Source organism: Desmodus rotundus, chromosome 7 (assembly GCF_022682495.2).
Source record: "Desmodus rotundus isolate HL8 chromosome 7, HLdesRot8A.1, whole genome shotgun sequence".
Taxonomy (NCBI): Eukaryota; Metazoa; Chordata; class Mammalia; order Chiroptera; family Phyllostomidae; genus Desmodus; species Desmodus rotundus.
Genome location: NC_071393.1, coordinates 604,786 through 626,736, shown reverse-complemented (window position 1 = coordinate 626,736; position 21,951 = coordinate 604,786). Strand labels below are relative to the sequence as shown.

At 53.2% G+C, this 21,951-nt stretch overlaps 1 protein-coding gene across 16 annotated transcripts in view; it reads left to right on the top strand.

Moving 5' to 3' along the window:
- Positions 1-21,951, top strand: part of EP400 (E1A binding protein p400) — an 82,784-nt gene that overhangs the window by 3,928 nt on the left and 56,905 nt on the right. For 8 of the 16 annotated variants that reach the window (XR_008427411.2, XR_008427412.2, XM_053929038.2 and 5 more), the window contains exons 2-4: positions 8,613-9,952; positions 11,359-11,469; positions 20,585-20,675. Coding sequence is in view for 14 of the 16 variants with exons in the window: in XM_053929038.2 (XP_053785013.1) it covers positions 8,648-9,952; positions 11,359-11,469; positions 20,585-20,675 (1,507 nt within the window). In the remaining 2 variants the exon portion in view is untranslated. Of the gene's footprint in view, positions 1-6,629; positions 6,735-8,612; positions 9,953-11,358; positions 11,470-20,584; positions 20,676-21,951 lie in introns of all 16 variants that reach the window. The other 8 variants (XM_053929043.2, XM_053929041.2, XM_053929040.2 and 5 more) reach the window with 4 other exon arrangements.

The following is a 21,951-nucleotide window of genomic DNA, read 5'->3' as shown; positions in this document are numbered from 1 at the left end:
GGCCTTGGCACCTGCTGACCTCTGTGCCCTCTGGGGTGCCAGGAAGAGGAACGTGGTGTGGATGGAGCCTTCGAGTTTGGCTTCTTCCCCTGCGCACCGTCCCTTTGAGACTCCCCAGGCTACTGCGTGTGCCAAGGGTCGGTTCCTTCACGTTGCCTGGTAGTGTCCCAGGGTGTGGACAGTCCAGTTTGTCCATGCACCTGCTGACAGCCACTGGGACTGTTGCAGGCTTTTATGCAAGCGACAAATGAATAACTCGTGGCGTGGTGTTCAAGCAACAGGGAGCACGCAGAGGACGGCAGAGTTCTTCTCCACGCTCTCTCTCCTTCCTTGACTTGCCCCCAGCACTGACTGGTGTCTGCTTTTGCAGGTTTCTTCTGGTCACGGGAACCTGCCTTCTGCATGAGTCCCTCTCACAAGGGGGTGAGACTGTCTCACATAGGACAGTGGTCTGCGGCCTCCCCAAGGGCCCCAGTGCAGGAGCAGACGCACAGCACCGCTGTGGTGGTAGTTTCCTGGGGACGCCAGGAGAGAGATGCCTGCACGTGCTCCCCCGGGGCCAGGGGGAGCACGCCGAGAGACAGCAGGACGGTGATTTGGGGGTTGCAGTTCCGTCCCGTGGTGTTTTGAGAAGCACTTCTTCAGTTGTCTGCCGTGGGTTTGGCATTGTGGGCTGTTAAATTCATGGGGCCCTGGGGACGTCGAGTCTGGGCTCACCTTTTGCACTACAGCACCCGCCAGGCCAGTTCCCTGCAGTGACGGCAGTGAGTCCTGGACAGCTGTAAACTCGGCCAACCCAGCTTTTATGGCTTTGAATTTGTATATTTTAGGAGCCAGGTTAGGGCCTTCACACCCAAGTGGGAGCAGCATGGACAGCTTGTCAGTACGTGGGGCTTTTGTCTCAGCCTGTATTTGTTGAGCTTCTGGTGTTGCCACATAATACAGAAAATATTTTTTCCTGTAATGTTTTACTGTGAAAATTTCAAAGATACACAGAGGTTGAAAGAAAAAAAATTTTAGAGTTAGGGGCAGGGACAGAGAAAGAGAGGGAGAGAGACATCAGTGGGAGAGAAACATCAATTGGTTGCCTCTAGCATGCTCCCAGACTGGGGACTGAGCTGGCAGCCCAGGCATGTGCCCTGCCTGGGAATCGAACTGGTGACTTCCACTGTGCAGGAGGGTGCTGAACCAAGCAACGCCGGCCAGCGTGAGGCTGAAAGTGTTTTACCCGCCCCCTGTATGCCCACCGCCTAGTTCCTGTGAGTGGCATTTTACTGGGCCTGCTTTATCACACACCCATCCATCTGTCTGTCCCCTTGCTTACGTGAAGGCAGTGTCAGAGCGTGAAGTCTTGCACTGTGTCCCCCTGGCTCACAGTGCGTGTCCTGCAGAGGGCTCCTGCCGGGTCCTGGAGCCCGCCCCATCCTTTCACATGGCTGCACTGTGTTCTTGCCGAGCATGTGGGCCATAGGCTGCTCTCAAACAGGGGTAGTCACCTACTCCCAGCGTTGCGCACAGGTAGCTGACACAGTAGTGAGTGAGCTTGGTGCGTGTGTGTTTACAGGGCTGTCCAGGGTGCGGTATGTATGTGGGGGCGGGGCCTCGCCAGCAGTGTGCTGTCCAGCTTTTGAGTTTTTGTCAGTCTAGTAGATGAGAAATGCTATTTCAGCTAAGTTTTTTTTTTTTTTTATCCTCTCCCAAGGACATTTTTTCATTGCTTTTAGAGAGAGAGGAAGGGGGAGGGAGGGAGAGAGGGGGAGAGAGAGAGAGAGAGAGAGAGAGAGAGAGAGAGAGAGAGAGAAAGAGAGAGAGAGAAAGAGAAAGAGAAACATGGATGGGAGAGGAACATCGGCTGGTTGCCTTCTCTCACGCACCCTGACAGGGGATCAAACCTGCATCCTGGGTATGTGCCCTGATGGGAATCAAACCTATGATCTTTTGGTTTGTGGGATGATGCTCTAACCAACTGAGCCACACTGGCCAGGGCTCAGCTAAGTTTTAATTTGCATTTCTTTTACTGTGAGTGATGAATTTACGAGTTAATGTGCTACAGAAATTCAGTTTCAAGTCTTGTGTTGGAGTTCCTGGTTTTACTGCTCTTTGTTGCAGGAAATCCCATCTCATAAATGCAGGCTAGGAGTGGACGGGATCAGATGTTGAATATGTTCCTTGTGAGCAGCCTTGCAGAGGATGCCTAGCATGATGGGATGGGTTGCCCCCTGAGTCACGAAGGCCAGGTCTGGTTCTGGTTTATGCAGCTGCACGTCTCTGAGGGTCTCCCATGTCATAGTGGGAGTTGCCCACGGCCTGCTGGGGGCTCTCTGACCCAGATGCTGTGTGTGTTTTGGACAAGGGACTTCCTCTTTCCCAAACTGTTTTTTCACTGTGGCTCAGCACTGCTCCCCGGGGAGGAGCAGTACTGGGCCCTCGGCTGCAGCTTGGGGTGGCACCGTGACTGGTGGTGACCACAGTGGGCAGGACAGCCTGGAGCCTCCACGCAGCTCCCGCTGCTTGTTGCCAGGCAGGAGATGGCCAGACTTGGGTTTTTCTGATGAACAAAGCCGACAACTTGAGATTTCATGTGATGTCCCTGATTTTAAAATATTGACTGAAATAATCCAGACACCACACTGTGTGTTGAGTCTGACGTTAGCCAGGGCACCCATGACGGCCAGCCTCTCTCTTCAGGGCGACTTGGGATGGTCCAGCCCACAGGGCGTCGTTGGCCTCTGAAGCCTGCGCTGCCTGTCTCTTCAACAGGGGGCGCTAACACCCTCGTCCTCTCGTCCTCCCTGTCTGGCGCCGCACACTCACTGAGTGTCCAACGGGCCAGTCCCTCTGTGAGCACAGACGGCCCTCCCGTGACAGCACTCAGCCGTGCTTGGCGAGGACATCTCTTTTAGTGCACGGAGAGACACACAGGTGCAGACTGTGTCTGCATGCATGTAGTTGTCCAGTGCACATGAGCACACATGCATATGTGCTGCACACATGTTCAGCTTTACTCAAGACATGTGCTTGCAGTACATATGGATTTCCTCATTCCCTTCAGTGGCTGCCTCCCGGGGGGGGCTACCCCAAACTTTGTTAGACCCCCCCGTAGGGGAGCGTCTGCAGCGTTCACAGCTTTTTGTGTTACAAATACTGTGATGTCCATCCTTGGACATTTGCACGTTTTCTTGAATAGGTCCTTGGAGTGGAGGGCCTCGAGCAGTGCCTTTGGAACAGTGGCAGGCAGTGCCTGGCTGCACCCCGGAAGCTGGGTGGGCTTCATCTCCTTCTTTGTGTGGGTGGCCCCATGCACACAGCCTTACCGAGCCTGCGTGGACCCATCTTTGGGACCTCTGCTGGCCTGCTAAATGGGTAGTTGTCTCTCTCTATTTCATACTTCCTGCTTACCAAGGCTGAGCATTTTTGATGTTTTCCCTTTGTGTTTCTTGCAGAATTGCCCATTTATATCCTCTTTTCTTGTGTGGTCTGACTCTTGATTTGTGAGAATTCTTGTCATATTAAGGATGGGTAACCTTTTGTCTTTATGTGCTTCAAATAATATTTTGTCAGTCTCTGACATTTTTATTATAATTTTTTTAAAGATTTTGTTTATTTTTAGAGAGGGGAAGGGAGGGAGAAGGAGAGGGGAAAAAACATCAGTGTGTGGTTGCCTCTCATGCGCCCCCTACTGGGGACCTGGCCCACAACCCTGGCATGTGTCCTGACTGGGAATCGAACCAGTGATCCTACCAATTGCAGGCTGGCACTCCACTGAGCCACACCAGCCAGGGCTATTATAATGTTCTTCTCAAAACATTTTAGTAAATTCTGTCAATTCTTATTTTTTAATTAATATTGTTTCTAGATTTCATGTCATGTTTAGGAAATTCTTCACCCCAAGATTATAAAGATATTCTTATAGATTGCAAAATATTTTTACGGTTTCATCTCCCCAGTCCCCTTGAATTATTTTTTTGTGAATGGGGTGGGCGGGGTTCGGGGGTGGATCTGACTTTTACTTTTCTAAGTGGATTGAGCCAAGAAAATTTGGGTTTTAATTCTCTAATATCACAGAAAGCTATTATGGATTTAATAATGCTTCTAAAGAACTTTATTTTAAAAATCTCAACAGCAGTCAGAACCTCAAAAATAACTGTGTAGGAGGCATTTTCCCTTTGACCTGCAGGTCTCGCTGAGGCAGACTTGTGGGCTCCACTGAACACTTGCGAGGCTCTCCGGGTGGAGAGCGTAGGGGTAACAGGGAGCAGGACAGAGGTGTAAGCAGAGCTCTTGTTTCTTAGGGATCAGAACTGTCGGGTTTGTGGGATGAGCTAGGTGGAAGGTGTGGAGTCCCCTCTCTGACGAATCACTTTCTTTGTATGCTGATCAGCCAGGTTCGCCTCAGGTGACAGGTGCACCTCAGATGCCATGTCTTGGCTTCCAACAAGAGGGCGTCATGCCCACCACGCGTTCGTTCCCTGCAGTCGGCTCGCTGTGGTGCGCCCTGTGCAGGGCCTCAGCTCTGTGCTCCGCATGACCTGCTTTCCTTAACGCATTGACAAGACCCCATAGGAACTTCACTCTCATTAACGTCAGTCAGCCTGCGGTAAAATTGGTTTCATTATGTGTCATTTTGATTCAAGTCACAGAAGCGATTGGTGGTGGTCAGTGAGAATTTACTGTTTACCAAAGCAGGAGGGAGTCAGTGTGGCACCTGGTCAGCAAGGCGGGTCCTGCGCGCACGCCAGCTACAGGGCAGGGAAACGCGCACCTGTGTAGCTTCCAGCGAGACAGCCAGGAGTACTTGGTGGCCAGCACTGCGCTGTGGCACTTGCCAATTAAGGACAAATTTGGGAAGGGTAGAAAGGTAACAGAAAAGTCAGAGTGTACCCAGTCACATGTTAAACATTACACTTTTTTGCATGGATGTATCAAATTATTGATGTTTATTGCGGGACACGCACCTTTCTTGGTGTAATATTTCAGTGAGTCAGGTCACTGGTCAGGAGACGGGAATGTGCTGTAAGACTCGACACACCTCCTGCCAGGTTGCTTCCGGAATTGCCGCTGGAAGATACACCTGCACACACTCTGCAGCCCTCCGTCCCCATCCATTCCCATCGTGTGCCCTGTGCCCCTCTGCCCTGAATTTGTGTGCACTTGGCCCAAGCCCTTGTTCCCTCCCCTTCATCTCTCACTTTCCGTCCAGCCCGGTGGTCTTTATCTGCAGAACTAACTACCCAAAGTGCCCAAGACCCGCCAGAGGCCGGATCTGTGGGGGAAAATATAGGCGCGGAGAGGGAAGGGGGAGCTGGTTTGGGATAGAGCTGAGCTCCCTGCTTGTTGAAGGGGAAGAAGAGGAGAAACTGGGAAGGGAGAGGAGCAGGACGGTGAGAGGAGTTGCTGCAAGCCTCCGGTGCCTTCCACCCCACTCATGGGCCTGACCTGGGACCCCGGCCCTGCACTGAGAATAGGGCCCAGGGGGTTATTTCTCACTTAGTGCAGTTTTCCTAGCACCCAGACGTGGGTGCCCTTTGCTGATGTCACCCTCAGAGCAGCTGTAGGTGCAGGTGCTGAACCGGGTTTGTGCCTTCCAGGGCACCGGTGAGGAACCCCAGAAACCCCACCACTTCTTTAAAGAGGGGAGGTGGGATTCACGTAGAGCGGAGTTCACATTTTTGTTTACAGTTCTGGCAACTTGGATGACCACACTCTGGTAACCAGCATCACACATCAAATCTAAAAATGGTTCCTCGCCCCCAGATTCCCTCCTGCCTCTCTCGAGTCAGCCGCCCCCGACCCTTTGCCCACAGGCTCTGTCTCGTCTCCATCCCCGTGGTTGTGCCTGTTCCAGATGTCACGTCAGTGACCTGCAGTGTGCCGCGCTGGAGTCAGGCTCTGCGCTGTGGTGTCCTGTGTGCCTCCTAGTGTGGGTGTGGCGTGGCAGTAGCGTGCCGGTGTATTGCTGTCCCAGCGATGGTTTGATTTCCATTTTTGCAGAGTAGTGGCTGTGTTGGGCGGCTGGTGCCCTGCTTTTCACACTTACTAATCCATCTGAAATACCTCTGCTCTTCGTTACATAGTCTCCATCTAGAACCTGACCTTTGGGGGTTTCTGGTTACATTTGTTACTTTTACTGTATTATTCTTCAGTGAATATTTCTATGCACAGTTTAAAAAAATAGGTAGGTGAATGTCCTTGGGAGAGATTTCCAGAGGCAGGATTACTGGGTCAAAGGAGAGGGGCCTCCCTGGTGGGCACGCGGCAGGCCCTGAGCCCTGGCCGACTCTGCTCTGCCTCCCTCCCGTCTGCCTCCCACACCAGCTGGTGGGGTCAGCCTGCATCAGTGGAGCCTGGCTCACCCTGGCTCCGTGGATCTGGGAGAGAGTTACTTCAGTCCGCACGGTTACGCACAGTGAGGCTGGGCGGTTTCCTCTAAGCTGGTGAAGTAGATGTTTTCGTCTTTTGTCCTTAATTCATTTTTCTATGAATTTCTTTGTGTGCTTTTCATAGTCCTGGTAAGAGCTTTTTGTTGCAGTCACTTCAAGTATTCTTCCCACTATATTTGGGTTTTGATTTTGATCACTTTTGAGTTTTAAACATTTAAAAATTATGTGTCTTCAAATCCATCTTTCCAGATACAACTGTACTGTTTAAGTTTGTAGACAAGTTTGGACACATGCAGGGTGGGATGGCCATAGACCTATTGAAGTTTAGGAAGCGGAGCTCCCTTCAGAGCTTTAGTAAGTATTTATTTTTGTGTTCTTTATGTTTTTCTACTTTGATTTCTTTTCATTTAGTATAAAACTTGAAGTGTTGGCTTAAACAAATGCATTTATTTTGGTGAATGATTTGTGGGAAGTTTCTTAATGTGTGGATCAGTTGTCGTAAGGTGTTTCCCCAGAATTCCGGCCCCCACCCCGCTTTTATGAGTTACTAAGTCTAAGAATTTCTTTCTGCTCTTGATGCCTGGGGACGGCCTGTGTAAGGGCTGGCCCTCGGGGTCGCGACCCGCTGGGCCGGGGGTCGCTGGGTTCCACTAACACGCTGACCCCCCGTCGCGCTCACAGACGAGATGGGGATCAGGAACGTTGCTGAGCGCTGCGGGGCACCTGAGAGTGCCCACACGCCGTGCCCACTGCAGGGCCACCACGTGGCTGGGCGCTCTGCTTGGAGGGCAGTGGCGGCAGTGGGGCCTGACGGTACCGAGTTGTTCCTCGCTGTGGTCCTGACTCTCCCTCAGCCGCATTTGCTGCTGCTGGCCCGCCCGCAGTCTGGAGGCCAGGCCGTCTTCAGAGACAGCCGTCAGAGCAAAGCTGCTCCTGAGGGCTCCCGTGTGTGCTTACGTTCCCTCAGCCCGTGCTCGCACAACCGTCACCGGGAGCCTATGATTCCACGCAGATGTGTATTGCCTGAGAACTGCCCCAGGACTGCGGGTCACTCACACATATGCGTGTGTCGCCTCTGTCAGTTCTGTGCCTCCTGCTGTGGGCTTCCCCCTTGCTCATCGCCTCTGATAAGCAGCAGCGCCTTGAACAGGAGGTGGCGCTTGTGCTGGTCTTGGGGAGGTGATAAGCAACACCATAAGCAGGAAGCTGGTATGTCTGTTAACACTGAGCATTTTAAAACGTGAGAGGGCATTCTTGAACCTGTGACCCAGCACAGTGGGGTCAGATGGCCTGAAGGGCTGTGGTTGTCCTGTTTTCCAGTGGACACTTAGGCTCTAGCCACATCTGACTTGGGAACATGGTCCCTACTTGGCTCAGAGTGGGCCTCTTGCTGCTCTGTCCTCTGATGGCTCCTGTCCTGAAGGCTGAGCTTTCTTGGCAGTCCCTTCCACTCTCCACCCCTCTCTCTAGCCCTTTGCACTGAGCAGGTTGGGGCTGTGAGCCCCTTGGAAGCTAGCACACCAGTTCCCAGAGTTCCAGGACATGATGGTCTCTCTGGCCATTCCCTTTCCCCCTGGGAGATTTTCCTGTTGGCAGTCCCCTCCCTGTGCACCTGTGACAGGCTGGGCCCTTCCTGAGGAGCACAGGGTGTGACATCCTGGGGACCCTTGTGTTTGCATTCGGGTAACAGTGTAGCTGTGAAGTAGCTCAGGCATTCATGAGAACTGCTGTCTGGCAAGGGAGTTGGCTGCAGTTCTGGTAATGAGGGGTTGCGCGTGCAGCCTGTCCCTGCACCAGGAGAGACAGGCACACAGCTTCCTGCATGTGGGAGCACAGAAAGGCAGGCCTCTGCGCTGGGAGAAGTGCCCCAGAAGACACACACTGGTCACGAGTGCCAGGCTGAGGTCACATCTTGCTTGGCCTTGTGCAGTGATGCTTGTTACCTTCCCAGGTAGCTGGTTAGCTTCCCCCACTTCCCGCCAGGCTGTGCTCTGGCCCTGGGCACAGCAGAGCCCAGTAGGACCCATCCCTTGGGTGTGCTGAAGGAGACCACCTGCGGTGTCGTCGCAGCACAGCTCGGTGTGGACTAATGAGGCTGTCCTTGGCACCAGCTGCCGGTGGGTCAGGCCGTCACGTATCTCTTCCAGTGCTGCTGAGTGGTGCTCGTAAGAAGGGGTGATCAGATGCTTGTGTTTGCCTGTAAGTAACTTGATTTTAACTTTGATTTTTCAGGAGAACATTAAGTTGGATAAAAAAGGGGGGCGATAATGCACCACGGCAGTGGCCCTCCGAATGTCCAGCACCAGCTGCAGAGGTCCCGGACCTTCACCAGCAGCGAAGAAGAGCAACAGGCCCACCCAAACCCACCCCCATCCCCTGCCGCGCCCTTCGCGCCCTCGGCCAGCCCGTCTGCACCTCAGTCACCCGGGTACCAGGTTCAGCAGCTCATGAGCAGGAGCCCTGCAGCTGGGCCGAACGTGAACCTCACCCTGCAGAATGTGGGGCCGGTGGTGGCAGGGAACCCCCCACTCACACTGGCCCCGCTGCCACTCCCCAGCCCCACCTCTCCGGGCTTCCAGTTTAGTGCCCAGCCGAGGCGCTTTGAGCACGGATCGCCATCCTACATCCAGGTCACCTCGCCACTGTCCCAGCAGGTGCAGACCCAGAGCCCCACGCAGCCCAGCCCTGGGCCGGGGCCGGGCCTGCAGAGCGTTCGGGCGGGCACCCCCGGGCCTGGCCTGGGTCTCTGCAGCAGCAGCCCCACCGGTGGCTTCGTGGACGCCAGCGTCCTCGTGAGGCAGATCAGCCTGAGCCCCTCCGCAGGCGGGCACTTCGTGTTCCAGGAGGGCTCGGGCCTCACCCCAGTGGCCCAGGGAGCGCCCGTCTCGCTGCAGCACACGGGGACTCCCATCGCAGCGCGAGAACGGAGACTGTCCCAGCCCCATGCACAGCCCGGGGGCACTGTGCATCACCTGGGACCCCAGAGCCCTGCAGCCTCAGGTGGGGCTGGCTTGCCGCCCCTGGCCAGCCCCAGCCATATCACCACAGCCAGCCTGCCGCCCCAGATCAGCAGCATCATCCAGGGGCAGCTGGTCCAGCAGCAGCAGCAGGGCCTGCAGGGGCCGCCGCTGACCCGACCTCTGCTGCCTGGGGTCGGGGTCGGGGGGGCGGCAGCGTTCGGGATGACGTCCCCGCCGCCCCCCAGCAGCCCTTCCAGGACTGCGGTGCCCCCTGGCCTCTCCAGTCTGCCCCTCTCATGCACGGGGAGCAGGAAGGCGCCCAAGAAGCTGGAGGAGATCCCCCCGGCCTCTCCGGAGCTGGCCCGGATGCGGAAGCAGTGCCTGGACTCTCACCACCGGGAGATGGAGGCGCTGCGGGAGGCCTTCAAGGAGTACCTGATCGAGCTCTTCTTCCTGCAACACCTGCAAGGGAACATGATGGATTTCCTGGCTTTCAAGAAGAAGCACTACGCCCCTTTACAAGCTTATCTTAGGCAGAATGATCTGGACCTGGAGGAGGAAGAGGAAGAGGAGGAGGACGAGGAAGAAAAGTCTGAGGTTATCAATGATGAGGTGAGGAACAGCAGTTGCATAATAAGAGGGCTGTGCTGCACAGGGGGAGCCCAGGCAGCTGCAGGCACAGACGAGTCTGCACGCCCCAGTGCTCCTCACACCCAGGAAGGGGTTTGCTGTCTCCTTTCCGGGAGGGAGGAACTGCTGTAGTAGTTGGGGGCAGGTGCTGACACAGGTGCCTTCACTGAGAGCAAGGGCTCCACCCCAGTAGAGAGGCGACCTGTGGCTGCAGCCCACCCGGGTCTGCTGGGAGCGCACAGGTGGTGCCGAAGCCCCAGGCTCACGCCTTTGGCCTGGTTCTCCAGTTTGCACACTTCACTTATGCAGGTCTGCCCTTTTAAACAAGGGTTTGAACATAAGTCAGTATAAACATTGACACCGCATCTTCATGATCAAAACGGTCATGGCAAAGACGGAAGTTTGAGAGGCAGCCTTGGATTCGAGACGACATCGTAAACTCACGCTTCGACAAGTAGCTGTGAGTGATGTCTAAGTCGGAATCTTTTTAAAATAGTGACATTTTGGGGTGCCTGGAATGGGTGCTTCATAAATGCCTGAACTGAGATTTCTCGACCCCATTGTGACTGCAGCCCGCTTCTGTGCACTTCCGAGAAGAAGCTGACCCCTGCAGAGCGAGCAGGATGTGGGCTGTCGTGCCCTGTGCGTGCGCCTGTGTTGTGTGGTGTGCGCTCTGTTGGTGCGGCTGGTTCTGTTTTAGGAGATGGCTGAGATGACGGACATCTCTGTCACTCTTCTCCTGCAAAGAAATCAGCCTTCGGTGACCCAAAACTGGTCTCTTTGCTCAGCCGTCCCCATTGATATTCATGGACGTATCTGTGTGGCTGTGCCATTTTGTGTTTTTTTTTAACACCCTTTCCAGGATGGACCATTTTTATTTTCTCAGAGGTTACTTGATTATTTTGAGGATTTCACCTCTGAAACAGTGTAATTGAGTTCCTTTCGTGTTTGTGCACTGGTGGTGTCTGTAGGCTCAGTCCCTGTATCTGTGCTCGTGAAGAACAGTAAGCCCCTTGTTACAACTTCCTGCTGAAGTAGACCTCTCCATGCCGACCTCCACAGGGAAGTGAGGCTGTGGCTGCTGTGCAGACTGCCTGGGAGGTGGTCCAGCCTGCGTTCCGGAGACTGCCTGCCATCCCCACTTCCACAGTGTGAGGTGGTGCACCTGTGCCTGAAATTAGAGTTCCTGCAAGATTTGCCGTTGAGTTAGGTTGTTATGTTATTAATCTGCCATAAATTAGTCCATTGTCCCTTCACAGGGTTTGATGCAAAAACATCCCGTTTTTAAACACCAAACATCAGTGAGGTGTCAGCAGTAAAATTCTAACAAAATTTTGAGCAGTCTTAAAAATCATGTTGCCTTTTTTTCTCAAAATATTTCCTCTCAGGTAAAGGTTGTGACAGGAAAGGATGGGCAGACTGGTACTCCCGTTGCTATAGCAACCCAGCTTCCGCCAAATGTTTCTGCTGCTTTTTCATCCCAGCAGCAACCATTTCAGGTACTTGTCGATGGTTCTCAAATGTAGCCTCATCCTAAGCTTTCCCTTCATCCAGGTATTTTATCCTTCAATTACTATTTGCTCTTAGCATTTTTTTCCAGAGCCCATTCCTTATTTTTAAAAAATAAAGGAGTCGTCCTGCATACAGAACTACACGGTTAAGTTGCATGAGCGAACAACAGCCCAGAGCTGATGCACTACTTTTGTGTGGGCCTGTGCTGCAGTCGTAGCTTTAGTGTGCATGTCGTCCAGTCCTCACGGTCCTGTCCACTGTGTGCCGGGGCGCCTCGTGTGCTGTGTTCCATGTGGGTCCCCTGTGTCCCCTCTCTGTGCTCTGGAGAACAGTGCAAAACAGAAGCGGGAAGAGAAGGATTAAAGCAGATGACAACTCGGTATTTTCTGTAGCTGGAAGAAACACCGTTGTGAAACCTCTGAGATCGTCAGGGCCTCAGGCTCCCGCGTGGGTGTTAGCGCAGACTGATTATTTTTACGTGTTTGGAAGTCAAGTCACCCAGTGTTCAGTAATGATGCCAAGGGCCTAAAAGTATAGGTCCGATTCTAGTAGTTTTGGAATAGATTGTGCTGGGTTCTGAACACAGTTTCACCTTGTGATAAGTTTTTAACATTTTTACATTTTTAATTTTTAAAAATAAGTTTTTAGTTTTCAACTATAGTTGACATATTAGTTTCAGGGGCATACCATAGAAATTAGACATTTATATAACTTACAAAGTGACTGACTCGGTCCAGCACTCACCTTGTACACCATGCATTAGTTATTACAATGTTATTTTAGTTTTAATTTTGATACAGTTTCACACCTATTAAAAGCTACAGTAATTGTACAAAGAGCTCCCTTTACCTGCCTTACCCAAGTGTCCCCGTTGCTAACTTTCTGCCCGTTTGCATCACCCTCATCCTCTCTGTCGTACACACGCACACACACCTGTCCCCTGAGCTGCTGGAGAGGAGGTGGCAGACGCCCTCCCTCTCTAGTCACCCACTTTTATCCTGAGACACTCCGCACGTCCTGGGTGTGCGTTTCTCTGGCCTGGCCGCGGCACAGCGGCTGGGTCAGGAGAGTTCGCGGGGAGGCAGTCTGGTGACTCAGCCGCCACTCAGGCAGCAGTCGCCTGTCCAGATGCGTCCTCTGTGGTTTCCCCTGCAGTTGGGGGTCCCTCGTCTTCCTTCATCGGGGACGGCCCCCCAGTCTCTCAGGGCCTTCCTGTTTCTAAGGGGTCCAGGCCAGTCACGTCCAGCACATGCTGTGACGTGGGCTTGTCTGCCGTGGCCTTGTGTCTGACATGGGCCGTGCCTTTCGGAGAGAGAGATGCCCCAGGAGGGACGCTGGGTCCATCTCGGCTGCGTGAGGAGGCCACGATGCCAGCATGTCCCGTTACTGGGCCACACGGCTTTTCCAGTGGAAGGTCATTCTTTTTCTTTGGGTAAATGATAGGTACTTTGGGGAGGATGTTTTGAGACCACGTATAAATATCTAGTGTCTGTTGAAATTTCGACCATGAACCCTAGCACCTGCTGATGAGTCTTGCTGGAATCAGTTGTCACCTTAGAGACCGCAGAGTGGGTTTTCTAGCTCCCTCATGGCTTTTACACGTGTTGGCGGCGTACTGTGCTGACGAGCCTTCTTTTCAGTTTGCGTGTCTGGGTACGGATTCTTACTTTCATTAGCGGGTTGTGACGTGTCACTGACAGCATTTACTCATTTGTTCATTTACACTCACCCTAGCGGCAGCATTTCCTCTTTCTGGGCTGCAGTCTCAGGAGCCCTGACAGACACATAGAGCCGTGTGACCGCAGTTAGACGGAGGGGCCCTGCCCACCCCCCCCCCAGCCCCCCCAGCCCCCCCCCACTCCCTCCCAAGCCCTCCCCTCGGCTCTGCCTGCACCTCTGTGATTCGGCCTTTTCCAGGACGAGGTGTAATGGAACCATTCTGTCCTTGCCTCTCATTCTGGCTGCTTGCCGTCAGCACTGCACACCGGAGTGGCCGTGTGCCTGCACGTGCCAGCAGTCTGCTTCGGTCTTGCCGAGTGCTGCTCGTGTGTCCCGTCACCTTGGAAGGACCGTTGGGTTGCCTCCAGCTTTTGCCACTTAGGGATGAAGTTGCAGTGAATGTCCACGTACAGTTTTTCATGTGAACACCGGCCTTTGTTCCATCTGGGTAAATACCTGGAGGACAGACGGCTGGGTGGTTTAGTTACATGTGTGTTCAGCTCCTCAAGACACTGCCCACCTTCTCCACGGTGGCTGTGCCAGTCCTCACTCTCCCCAGCGCTCGTGACGGGCAGCTCAGGTCTTTCGTCATCTTCCTGCCAGTAACCTGGGGGTTTAAATTGTACGGCTCTGGAGACTAGTGGCGATGAATGAGTGTGGTGTGTTCGTTTGATGTTTGTGCGTCTTCTTTGGGGAAGTGTCTGTTCCTTTCTTTCACCCATCTTCTTTTTTTAAAAGATTTTATTCATTTATTTTTAGAGTGGGGAAAGGAGGGAGACGGGGAGAGAAACATCAATGTGTGGTTGCCTCTTTTGCACCCCCTACTGGGGACCTGGCCCACAACCCAGGCATGTGCCCTGATTGGGAATCGAACTGGCGACCCTTTTGCTCCCAGGCTGGCACTCAGTCCGCTGAGCCACACCAGCCATGGCTTTCACCCATCTTTTTCATTGCATCTTTTGTTTTATTGTGGCACAATAATCTGGATGTGTTTTTTGTCAGATGTACATTTGCAATTTTTTTTGTTCTGTGGTTTATCTTTTATACTGTTTTTACAAAGCAAAAGTTAAATTTTGATATCTGTTTTTTTCAAAATTTTTTTTTCTTTTACGGATCATGCTTTTGATATCATATTGAACCACTTTGTCCAACCCAAGGTCACAGAAATTTTATGCTGTATTTCCTTCTAGAAGTGGTGTAGTTTCAGGTGTTACATTTTGTTCAGTGATTCATTGTGAGTGACGTTTTCTGTGGCGAGTGTGAGTTCATTTCTTCGCATCTTGCTATCCAGTCGTCCCAGTACCTGGCAAAACAGACTGTGCTGGGCGTGTTGAGTTGACTTCGCGCGCGTGTATGTGTGTGTGTGTGTGCCGGGGGTCTGTCGCGTCCGTCTGTGTGGGCCCACCTCTGACCCTCCCTTCTGCTCAGCTGCACCTGGGCTGGCACCGCTGCCACTCTGCCCTGACTGCGGGCGCTGTGCGGTGGGTCTCGGGATTGACACGTGTGAGCTCTTCGACTGTGTCCTTCTGAAACTGTTTTGGTGACTGTAGCTCCACACACCCTCCTGCCAGGGTTTTGCCTGGGATGGCACTGAGTCCGCGGACCAGCAGGGGGTAGTGGTCCCTTCCCGTCCTGGAATGGGGTGCGTCTCTGCACTTGCTGTGGGCCTCTCTGTTCTCCCTCTTCCCTGTGGTGTGGTTTTCAGCATCCCAGTCCTGTGTGTGTTTTTAGGTTCATACTCAAGTACTCCAGTTTTTCTGTAGCATTGTGCCTGGTACTGACACTTAAGAACTCTCGTTGTTCATTGCAAGTATACAGGAATGCAGTTGGTTACTTGAACCTCTATTCTGCAGCCTTGCTAAACTCGTTTATTAGTTTCGGGAGCTTTTTTTTGTAGGTTTCATGGGCTTTTCTACAGAGGGAGTCATGTCTGCAAAGAAAGGAAGATTTATTGGTTTTCCCTACCTTTGTGTTTGCTTCATTGTCTTGCTGTATGGCGCTGGCGAAGACCAGAGTGGGAGTGGTGAGAACAGACCTTCTTCCCTTCTTTCCAGTCCATACCAGGAAAGCACTCACTTTTTCCCATTGCGCCTGATGTTAGCTGTAGGTTTGGTAGGTGTCCTTTAGCGGGTTAAGGAAATTCCTTTAATTCTATTATTTCTCGTGAATGGGTGTTGAATTTCTTCAGATGCTGTTTCTGCATCTATTCCCGTGATCTTGTGATGTTTTTCTTCTTTGGTCTGCAAATGTGGGGAATCGTACAGATTGAGGTGAGGTTTGTGAGCAGGGAATGCATGCATCGTGAGTATGACAAGTGCCCGTGGAACCCACATGCCTGTCAGGCTGTCCACTTCCATCACCTCCCCTTGTGGCCCTGTGAGTCTGCTGCTCAGCCTCCCCGCTCCCCGCTGTTCTCGATGCTCAAGTGATCTGTACTTTGGCCAGTTGGAGCCCCTCCAAAGTGGCATGGGCACACTTCCGACTCCCCTTCCCCGAGATGCACTCCGCACTCTGAGTGCTCTCCCTGGGAGCTCTCCCTCCAGGCACAGAGGTTCAGTGTGTGCGAGGAGCAAGCAGCCTGCCTCCTACTGGTGGGAAAAATGAATCTCAACCCAGGGCACTGGGGCTTCTCTTGTGCATTTGATACGATGGAAGACGAGAGTTGCTAACTCAGAGACTGTCAGAGTGTTGACTCTTGGGCACCTCCCCGGGAGTGTGCAGAGGAGTGCACCGCACGGGTGGGTGTGCGGGCCACACTGGTAGGGATTGGCACTGGAACTCGGGTGGTGAACGCAAGGAGGGCCTGCAGGCTGGTGAAGGTGTGCAGTCTCCACGGTGACTCCCTGTCACACTCACCAGAGGGCTGGGAACAACACTGGAGAGAATCTGATGCGACCAGTGGGATTCCCACTGCCCCTGGGGTGAGTGTGGAGGCGTGGTGTGGAGGAGGTGCGCGTGGGCAGGCCCTTTGACCAGCAGGTGCTCTCAGGGCACTCCCAGGTTTGTGCGCCAGAACCGCGTATAGTGATGTTCCTGCAGCATTGTCTGTGGAAGCCCCAAACTGGAAAGAACCGAACTGTCCGCTGGCAGCCACGCAAACCCGCAGGTGTGCACCCTCCACAGGGGATGCCAACGGGAGTTGCCAGTCACAGCTCAGGGCCCCGTGTGAGAGCTGGTCTCCACAGTGCCCTGTGCCACCCCTGGGCTTCCGGGAGAAGGCAGGTGCAGAATTTGTCAGGGGCAGTTCACCAGGAAGCAGAACCGACCGATGCCGTGTGCAGCCGGCACCGCGGGTGAGGGCGCTGTGGGAAGTGCTCCCAGGCTGGCTGCCAGCCTGCGTGGGTCTGCAGGGCACAGCGGCAACTTGTTTGCTGAGCCTGGGGATGACTCCGTGGGTGATCCCTGCACGGCTGCTGTCTCCAGCTGCGCAGGTGAGGCTTCCCACGTCCCCTCAGCGTTTTACTGAGAAAACCTTCAAACGGAGAGAAAGCTGGAGTGTTCAGTGGACACCCACATCCCACTAAATCCAGATTAACTTTCCCCGTGCTTTCAAAATTGCATGCGTGTGTTAATCCCTTCCGTGTGTAGGATACATGTCGTAGTAAAAAGTCTCAGGAGACTGAGAGGAGAACTGAGACGTCTCCCTGGGAGTTGCAGGGTTCTGAGGCGAGCCCGTGTGGAAGTCTAAGGAAGCGGGAGACGGGAGTCTCTCGGGAGTGGGTCGAAAGGAGCAGCACCTTTGTCTTCTTTTAGAAAACCGCAGCACGAGTTTTCTCACTCACAACTAGTTGTAGAGTTTTTATACTGACCAATTTACGCGGACTCGGGAAACCCCAGAAATAGGTCCAGAGCACCTTGTGTGGCATGCACACGGCCCCTGTCTGCTTCCACAGGCCCCAGGGCACCTGGTGAGGGCAGAGGTGCTGCGTGTGACAGGGCGCGTGCCCACACGTTTGTCTAGGGAGAGGACCACGCGAGGCTTCCGTCAGAGGAAAGGGCCAGCGGCCTGCGGTTTCACTGTCCTAACAACCGTCCTGGCCACTGTCCCGGCCGGCTTTTGTGGGACGCGCCGCAGTGCACGCACACCTCGTTTCATTTAACACTCCCATCGCTTTGAGGAACTGGAGTTCATTCACACCACTTTTCTAATGTTAGGTTCTGTCTATTCTACCTGGTTAAAAACTCAGGCGCCGCGTCGGTGAGCAAGGGGTCTGCCTCTGGCGTGCGCTGTAGGGTGTGGCTTAGGGACCGGCTAGCGCCCGCGAGGGCTCCCAGTGTGGGCAGGCCTGCGCGCTGCTGAGCGTTCTCCAGAGAGTGTAAGACGGAGCCTCAGGGCGAGTTTTGTTATTTGCAGCCGGTCGTGAGGTTCTTACTATACACTATGCTGCTAGTTAAGTTCTGGAAGTGAACCGAGAGGATTGCTCTTTCTGCTGCCCAGGTTTGAGGGTTGTTCTGGAGTGTGGTTACTGTATGCAAAGTAACACTTTTTATTTCAGTTATTTAGATCAGAAAAACCGTCCTCATTGAAGATTAAACAACTCTGATGTTAGAAAAAATGAATACTCATAGTTCTGTAACCCTGCCCCAACCATTGTCTTTCATTCTGACACACGTGCTCGTGTGTGACTGTGTGTAGGTGAAAGTCTGTAGGTGTGAAGTGGCGGCACACCTTGTTTCAGTGGACACACGTTCAGGATGAAAGTGCGTTTTCCTCTGTTACCTGGGCCGGCCTGGGGCCATCTAGTCTCTCGTCCTGCCCGTGGGCTGTGAGTCCTGGTGAGGGGCTCAGGGAGGTCCCCATCTTACCCTCTCACTGTGCACTTTGTCTGCTTGCTCATATCAGGCAGAGATTCACCCCCAGTCCCTGCACCTGCAACCTCCGGCTTCACCTCTCCCTGCAGCTCGGGGAAGCCTGTGTCTCGCTAGGGCAGCAGGCGTGCTCGGTGTCTCTCTCAGCCTTCCGGTGTTCTTTCCTTTGCGCTCTCCAGACCGCTGGGAACCCTGCTGTCGTCGGTGGGTAGAGTCTGTTCTGATGTTCTCGCTCTTATGTGGGCAGCAGCCAGAGTTCAGTTCCCATCCAAGGGTTTCCCTTTTCTCTGTGAGAATTTCTTTCTTCTTACTCAGTCCTGATACGTGATTGGTGGTTAAAATCCAATTTGCATTTTAAAGCCCGCAGTACGTTTCCTGATAAAATAGTCGTGGACATGGTGTAAGATAAACTGAAAATCATCCTGAAACCGGGAGTCAGGGCAGTGCAGAAGTCAGGAGCAGGGAGGTCGGCCTTTCCCCTCGGTGTGTCTGATGAGAAGTTTTCACTCTAATGAAGTCCAGCTCGTCAGTCTTCTCACAGGGGTCTTCGGTCTTCCAGCACCATGTTGTTGGGAAGGCTTCTCATTCCCTCCAGTTGTTCCCAGCCTGCAGGAAGTAGCATGACGGTGGCGGTCACGGCAGCCCCCTGCCCAGCTCCCTGCGCAGGGCGGTGCGTCTCTGTTCGCCCATGAGCAGCATGGGCCATATTCGTGACCGCAGCCCTAGTGCGCCCCAGGCCGAGGCTCTGTTCCAGCTCCCTGACCCTTACCCCACGCTGCTGCTCAGCCTTCCGGTGCATTTTTTATTTCTAATGTTTTAGTTCTCAGTTCTAGGATTGCCGATGGGTTTCCTATTTGAACAGTTCTTTATTTCTGTCCTTCAGATGACGGGTTTTCCTTAGTCCCAGGCATACTCCTTAGAGCCACTGGCAAATCCTCACTGCGGCTCCCGGCTGTTGGCAGTCAGCGTGTGTCCCTCCATGGTTTTCAGAGTGTGGCTCGTGTCTTCTCCTGGCTGTGTTTCGGAGTGGTTTTGACTTGGGTTTCCAGTGTGGTGACTGGCGGCTGCAGGGAGTCCGAGAAGTGTGGGCTGCTCTTCTGTTGCAGTAGCCGCCGCGACTAGACGGGAAGACTTGTTGCTGTGCTCGGGCCTCTGTGCCTGCAAGGTTCCGGAGGCAGTGGCGCTAAGAGCGGGAGCCCTCCCTGTGTCCAGCCTGGTTTTGTGGAGAGTCTCCTTCCTCACTGCTGGCCTCCTGCCCTGCTCCAGCGCTTACAGATGGGGGGCTGGGCGTCTGGGCCCCACGTTCATGCTGTGAGAGCAGAGCTGCTGCAGGCCCTGTGGCTGCCCCTGCGGCGGGTTTCTGTTTCCTCTGGAGTTGCTGTTTATCTGGAGTACGTTTGGTCCAGTAGGACGCACTTGGCCATTGCTGGGTGCAGAGCCCTTTATCAGTTTCTTTATTTAAAAACTCTTTTTCTGATTATGTAAATAATACATGTTCACTGTGAAATGTCTGGGAAACACACACGCAGGTGATAAATTCCTTGTAATTCTTTCCTGAGAGGTAGCCACTGTTCACATATCATCTGTTTTTCAACTCATTCTTATCCTCTGCCCATCTCTCCCTTCTTCCCTCCACCTCTCCTTCCCTCCCTCCCTGTCCCCCATCTTCCTTAAATGTAACTGGGTGCTTCACTCTCCCCTCAGGCACTCTGAGCCTGGCCTGTGAGGTGGTGGCCTGCAGCCTGGCTGCAACCAGCCATGCCGTGTCCCCTCTTCAGGCTGTAGGGTCAGCAGCCCCGCAGGGACAGTGACTTTGTTTAGGCGGTTGGGACTTGCACATTTGAAATGCCTCACTAAACAGAGCGGTCGTCCTTGAATAAAAAAAACAAGCCACTCACAGCCGTGGGACACCACCCTTGGCGTTTAAAGTGCCGCTACAGGGGTGGTGCAGACGCGGGAGGTGCAGGCGCCCCAACGCAGCCCCGCCTCGGCCAGCGGCTTCTCATTCAGGCAGTCAGAGCCAGTGACTCAGTGACCCTGTTTCACACACCGAGTGTGCCAGGCAGGGCGCCGCCTGTCCAGGCACCGTTTTGAAGATTCAAATGAATCAGACTTGTTAATTGGGGTTTTAGTGTCATTTTCCTGTAGGAAAACAGTTCCAACCTTTCTTTTCATTGTCCAGCTTTTGTTTTGGGGGTAAGCGATGACAGGCGGGGAGACTGGCCAGGGAGGCTGAGCGGGAGTCTGTCTCGGACTCCCATCCCTCCACGCCCGCCTATGTGCCGGGCACGGCCAGCCCCCGCCAGGAGGGCTGTGGGCTCGCACTGGTCTGCAGTGCCTTTTAAAACCAGAACAACTGACCTTTTACAAGTCCTTTCTTGCTTCCAGAGGTAAGTTAGAACTTTGAATTATTTATTATGTAGAAATATACATCGCATATGTATATTTAAGTACGTTGGTAGGTATTTCGTATTAAAAAGGAACGAGGTCAGTGGTTGGGGTAGTTGTGGTAGTTTTATCTATTGTTACAATGCACTTAAGCCACCCAAGCCTGATTCTTTCATTGTTTTTCAGCAGCAAGCCCTCGCAGGGACCCTGGTGGCAGGGGCTGGAAGTGCAGCAGAAACGGACCCTTTTAAGAGGCAGACGGCGGGCCCCCCGGCAGGTACGTGTGGGACCCCCAGCCGGTTTGCTCCCTGCTCCTCAGTGGGGCCCACTGCTCAGGGGCCACGGGTTTCTCGAGCGTGGGGGCTGAGGAGCTGAGTCTGACTCATGTCCACTTTGAAAGTTAGGGGTCCTGGTGGGGAGTGTTTCTGTGAACATCCATGGCGCCAGAGGCCCCAGCTCACGAGTGGAGCGGGTGTCCCATGTGCTGCTGTCCGCAGTGCGCCTCTGGGCTCCTTGAGTCCTTGTGGTGTGATCAGGTGTCAAACCGTCTGCTCTTCCAAGTTGCCCTTTGCTCTCTCAGACTGAACTTTTTGTTCAGATTACAGACTTGATACATTTTATATAAAGATTTTACACAGTTCGGAAGGTGTCACTTAACCTACCTCTGGCTTGGTATTTCCTGCCCACGCCCTAGCCACAGAGGTAGCTGCTGGTAACGTTTGTGCATTTCCACACTCCGTCCACACAAGCTTTGTGACATGTGTCGTTCTCAAAGCCTTCAGCTGGGATCACATGTGCACTGTTGTCTTTTTTCTCTTTTTAAGATTTTATTTTATTTTCAGAGAAGGGGGAAGGAAGAGAGAGAGAGAATCATTAACTGGTTGCACGCCCCCAGCTGGAGACCTGGCCCATAACCCAGGGTTGTGCCCTGACCAGGAATTAAACCAGCAACCTTTTGGTTTATAGGCCAACGCTCAATCCGCTGAGCCACACCAGCCAGGGCTACACTGTTATCTTTGATACTGACTTACCAGGCCATCTTTCCCATCCACGGGCCTTGCACTTTTTGATGGCTGCATAGTATTCCATTGCACAGGTGGTTCCTTCTTTACCCTTCAGACCGTGGTCAGTGTTCATTTGTGAGCACCACCTGCTGTCTGTTATAATCAACACAGGGTTGAACACTAGTCTTCCGTTTTTTCCAATATGTTTATTGGTGTATGTTAAGGAAAAACTCTGGAAACGAAACTGCTAGAAAAGCAGCTGTGCATTTAACTGCTGGCAGTGTTCAGTGACCCTCCAGAGGGCTGGGCCACTGTCCACTCCTGTCAACAACTGCTTCTCACATGTTTGGGCCATTTTATTATGATCAGTCTCTTGACCTTCGTGTATCTGATGGGTGAATATTAAGTTTCTTGCTTCGGTATGGAGTTAACTTTGATAAGGTTGCTCAGAACCTTTTCCTGTGAATTAACCTGCCGTGGCTCTGCCCCCTGCAAGCTGGTTTTTCTTTGCCCGTGTCATCTGTCTGGTCTCCATGCTTTGTGCGTCAC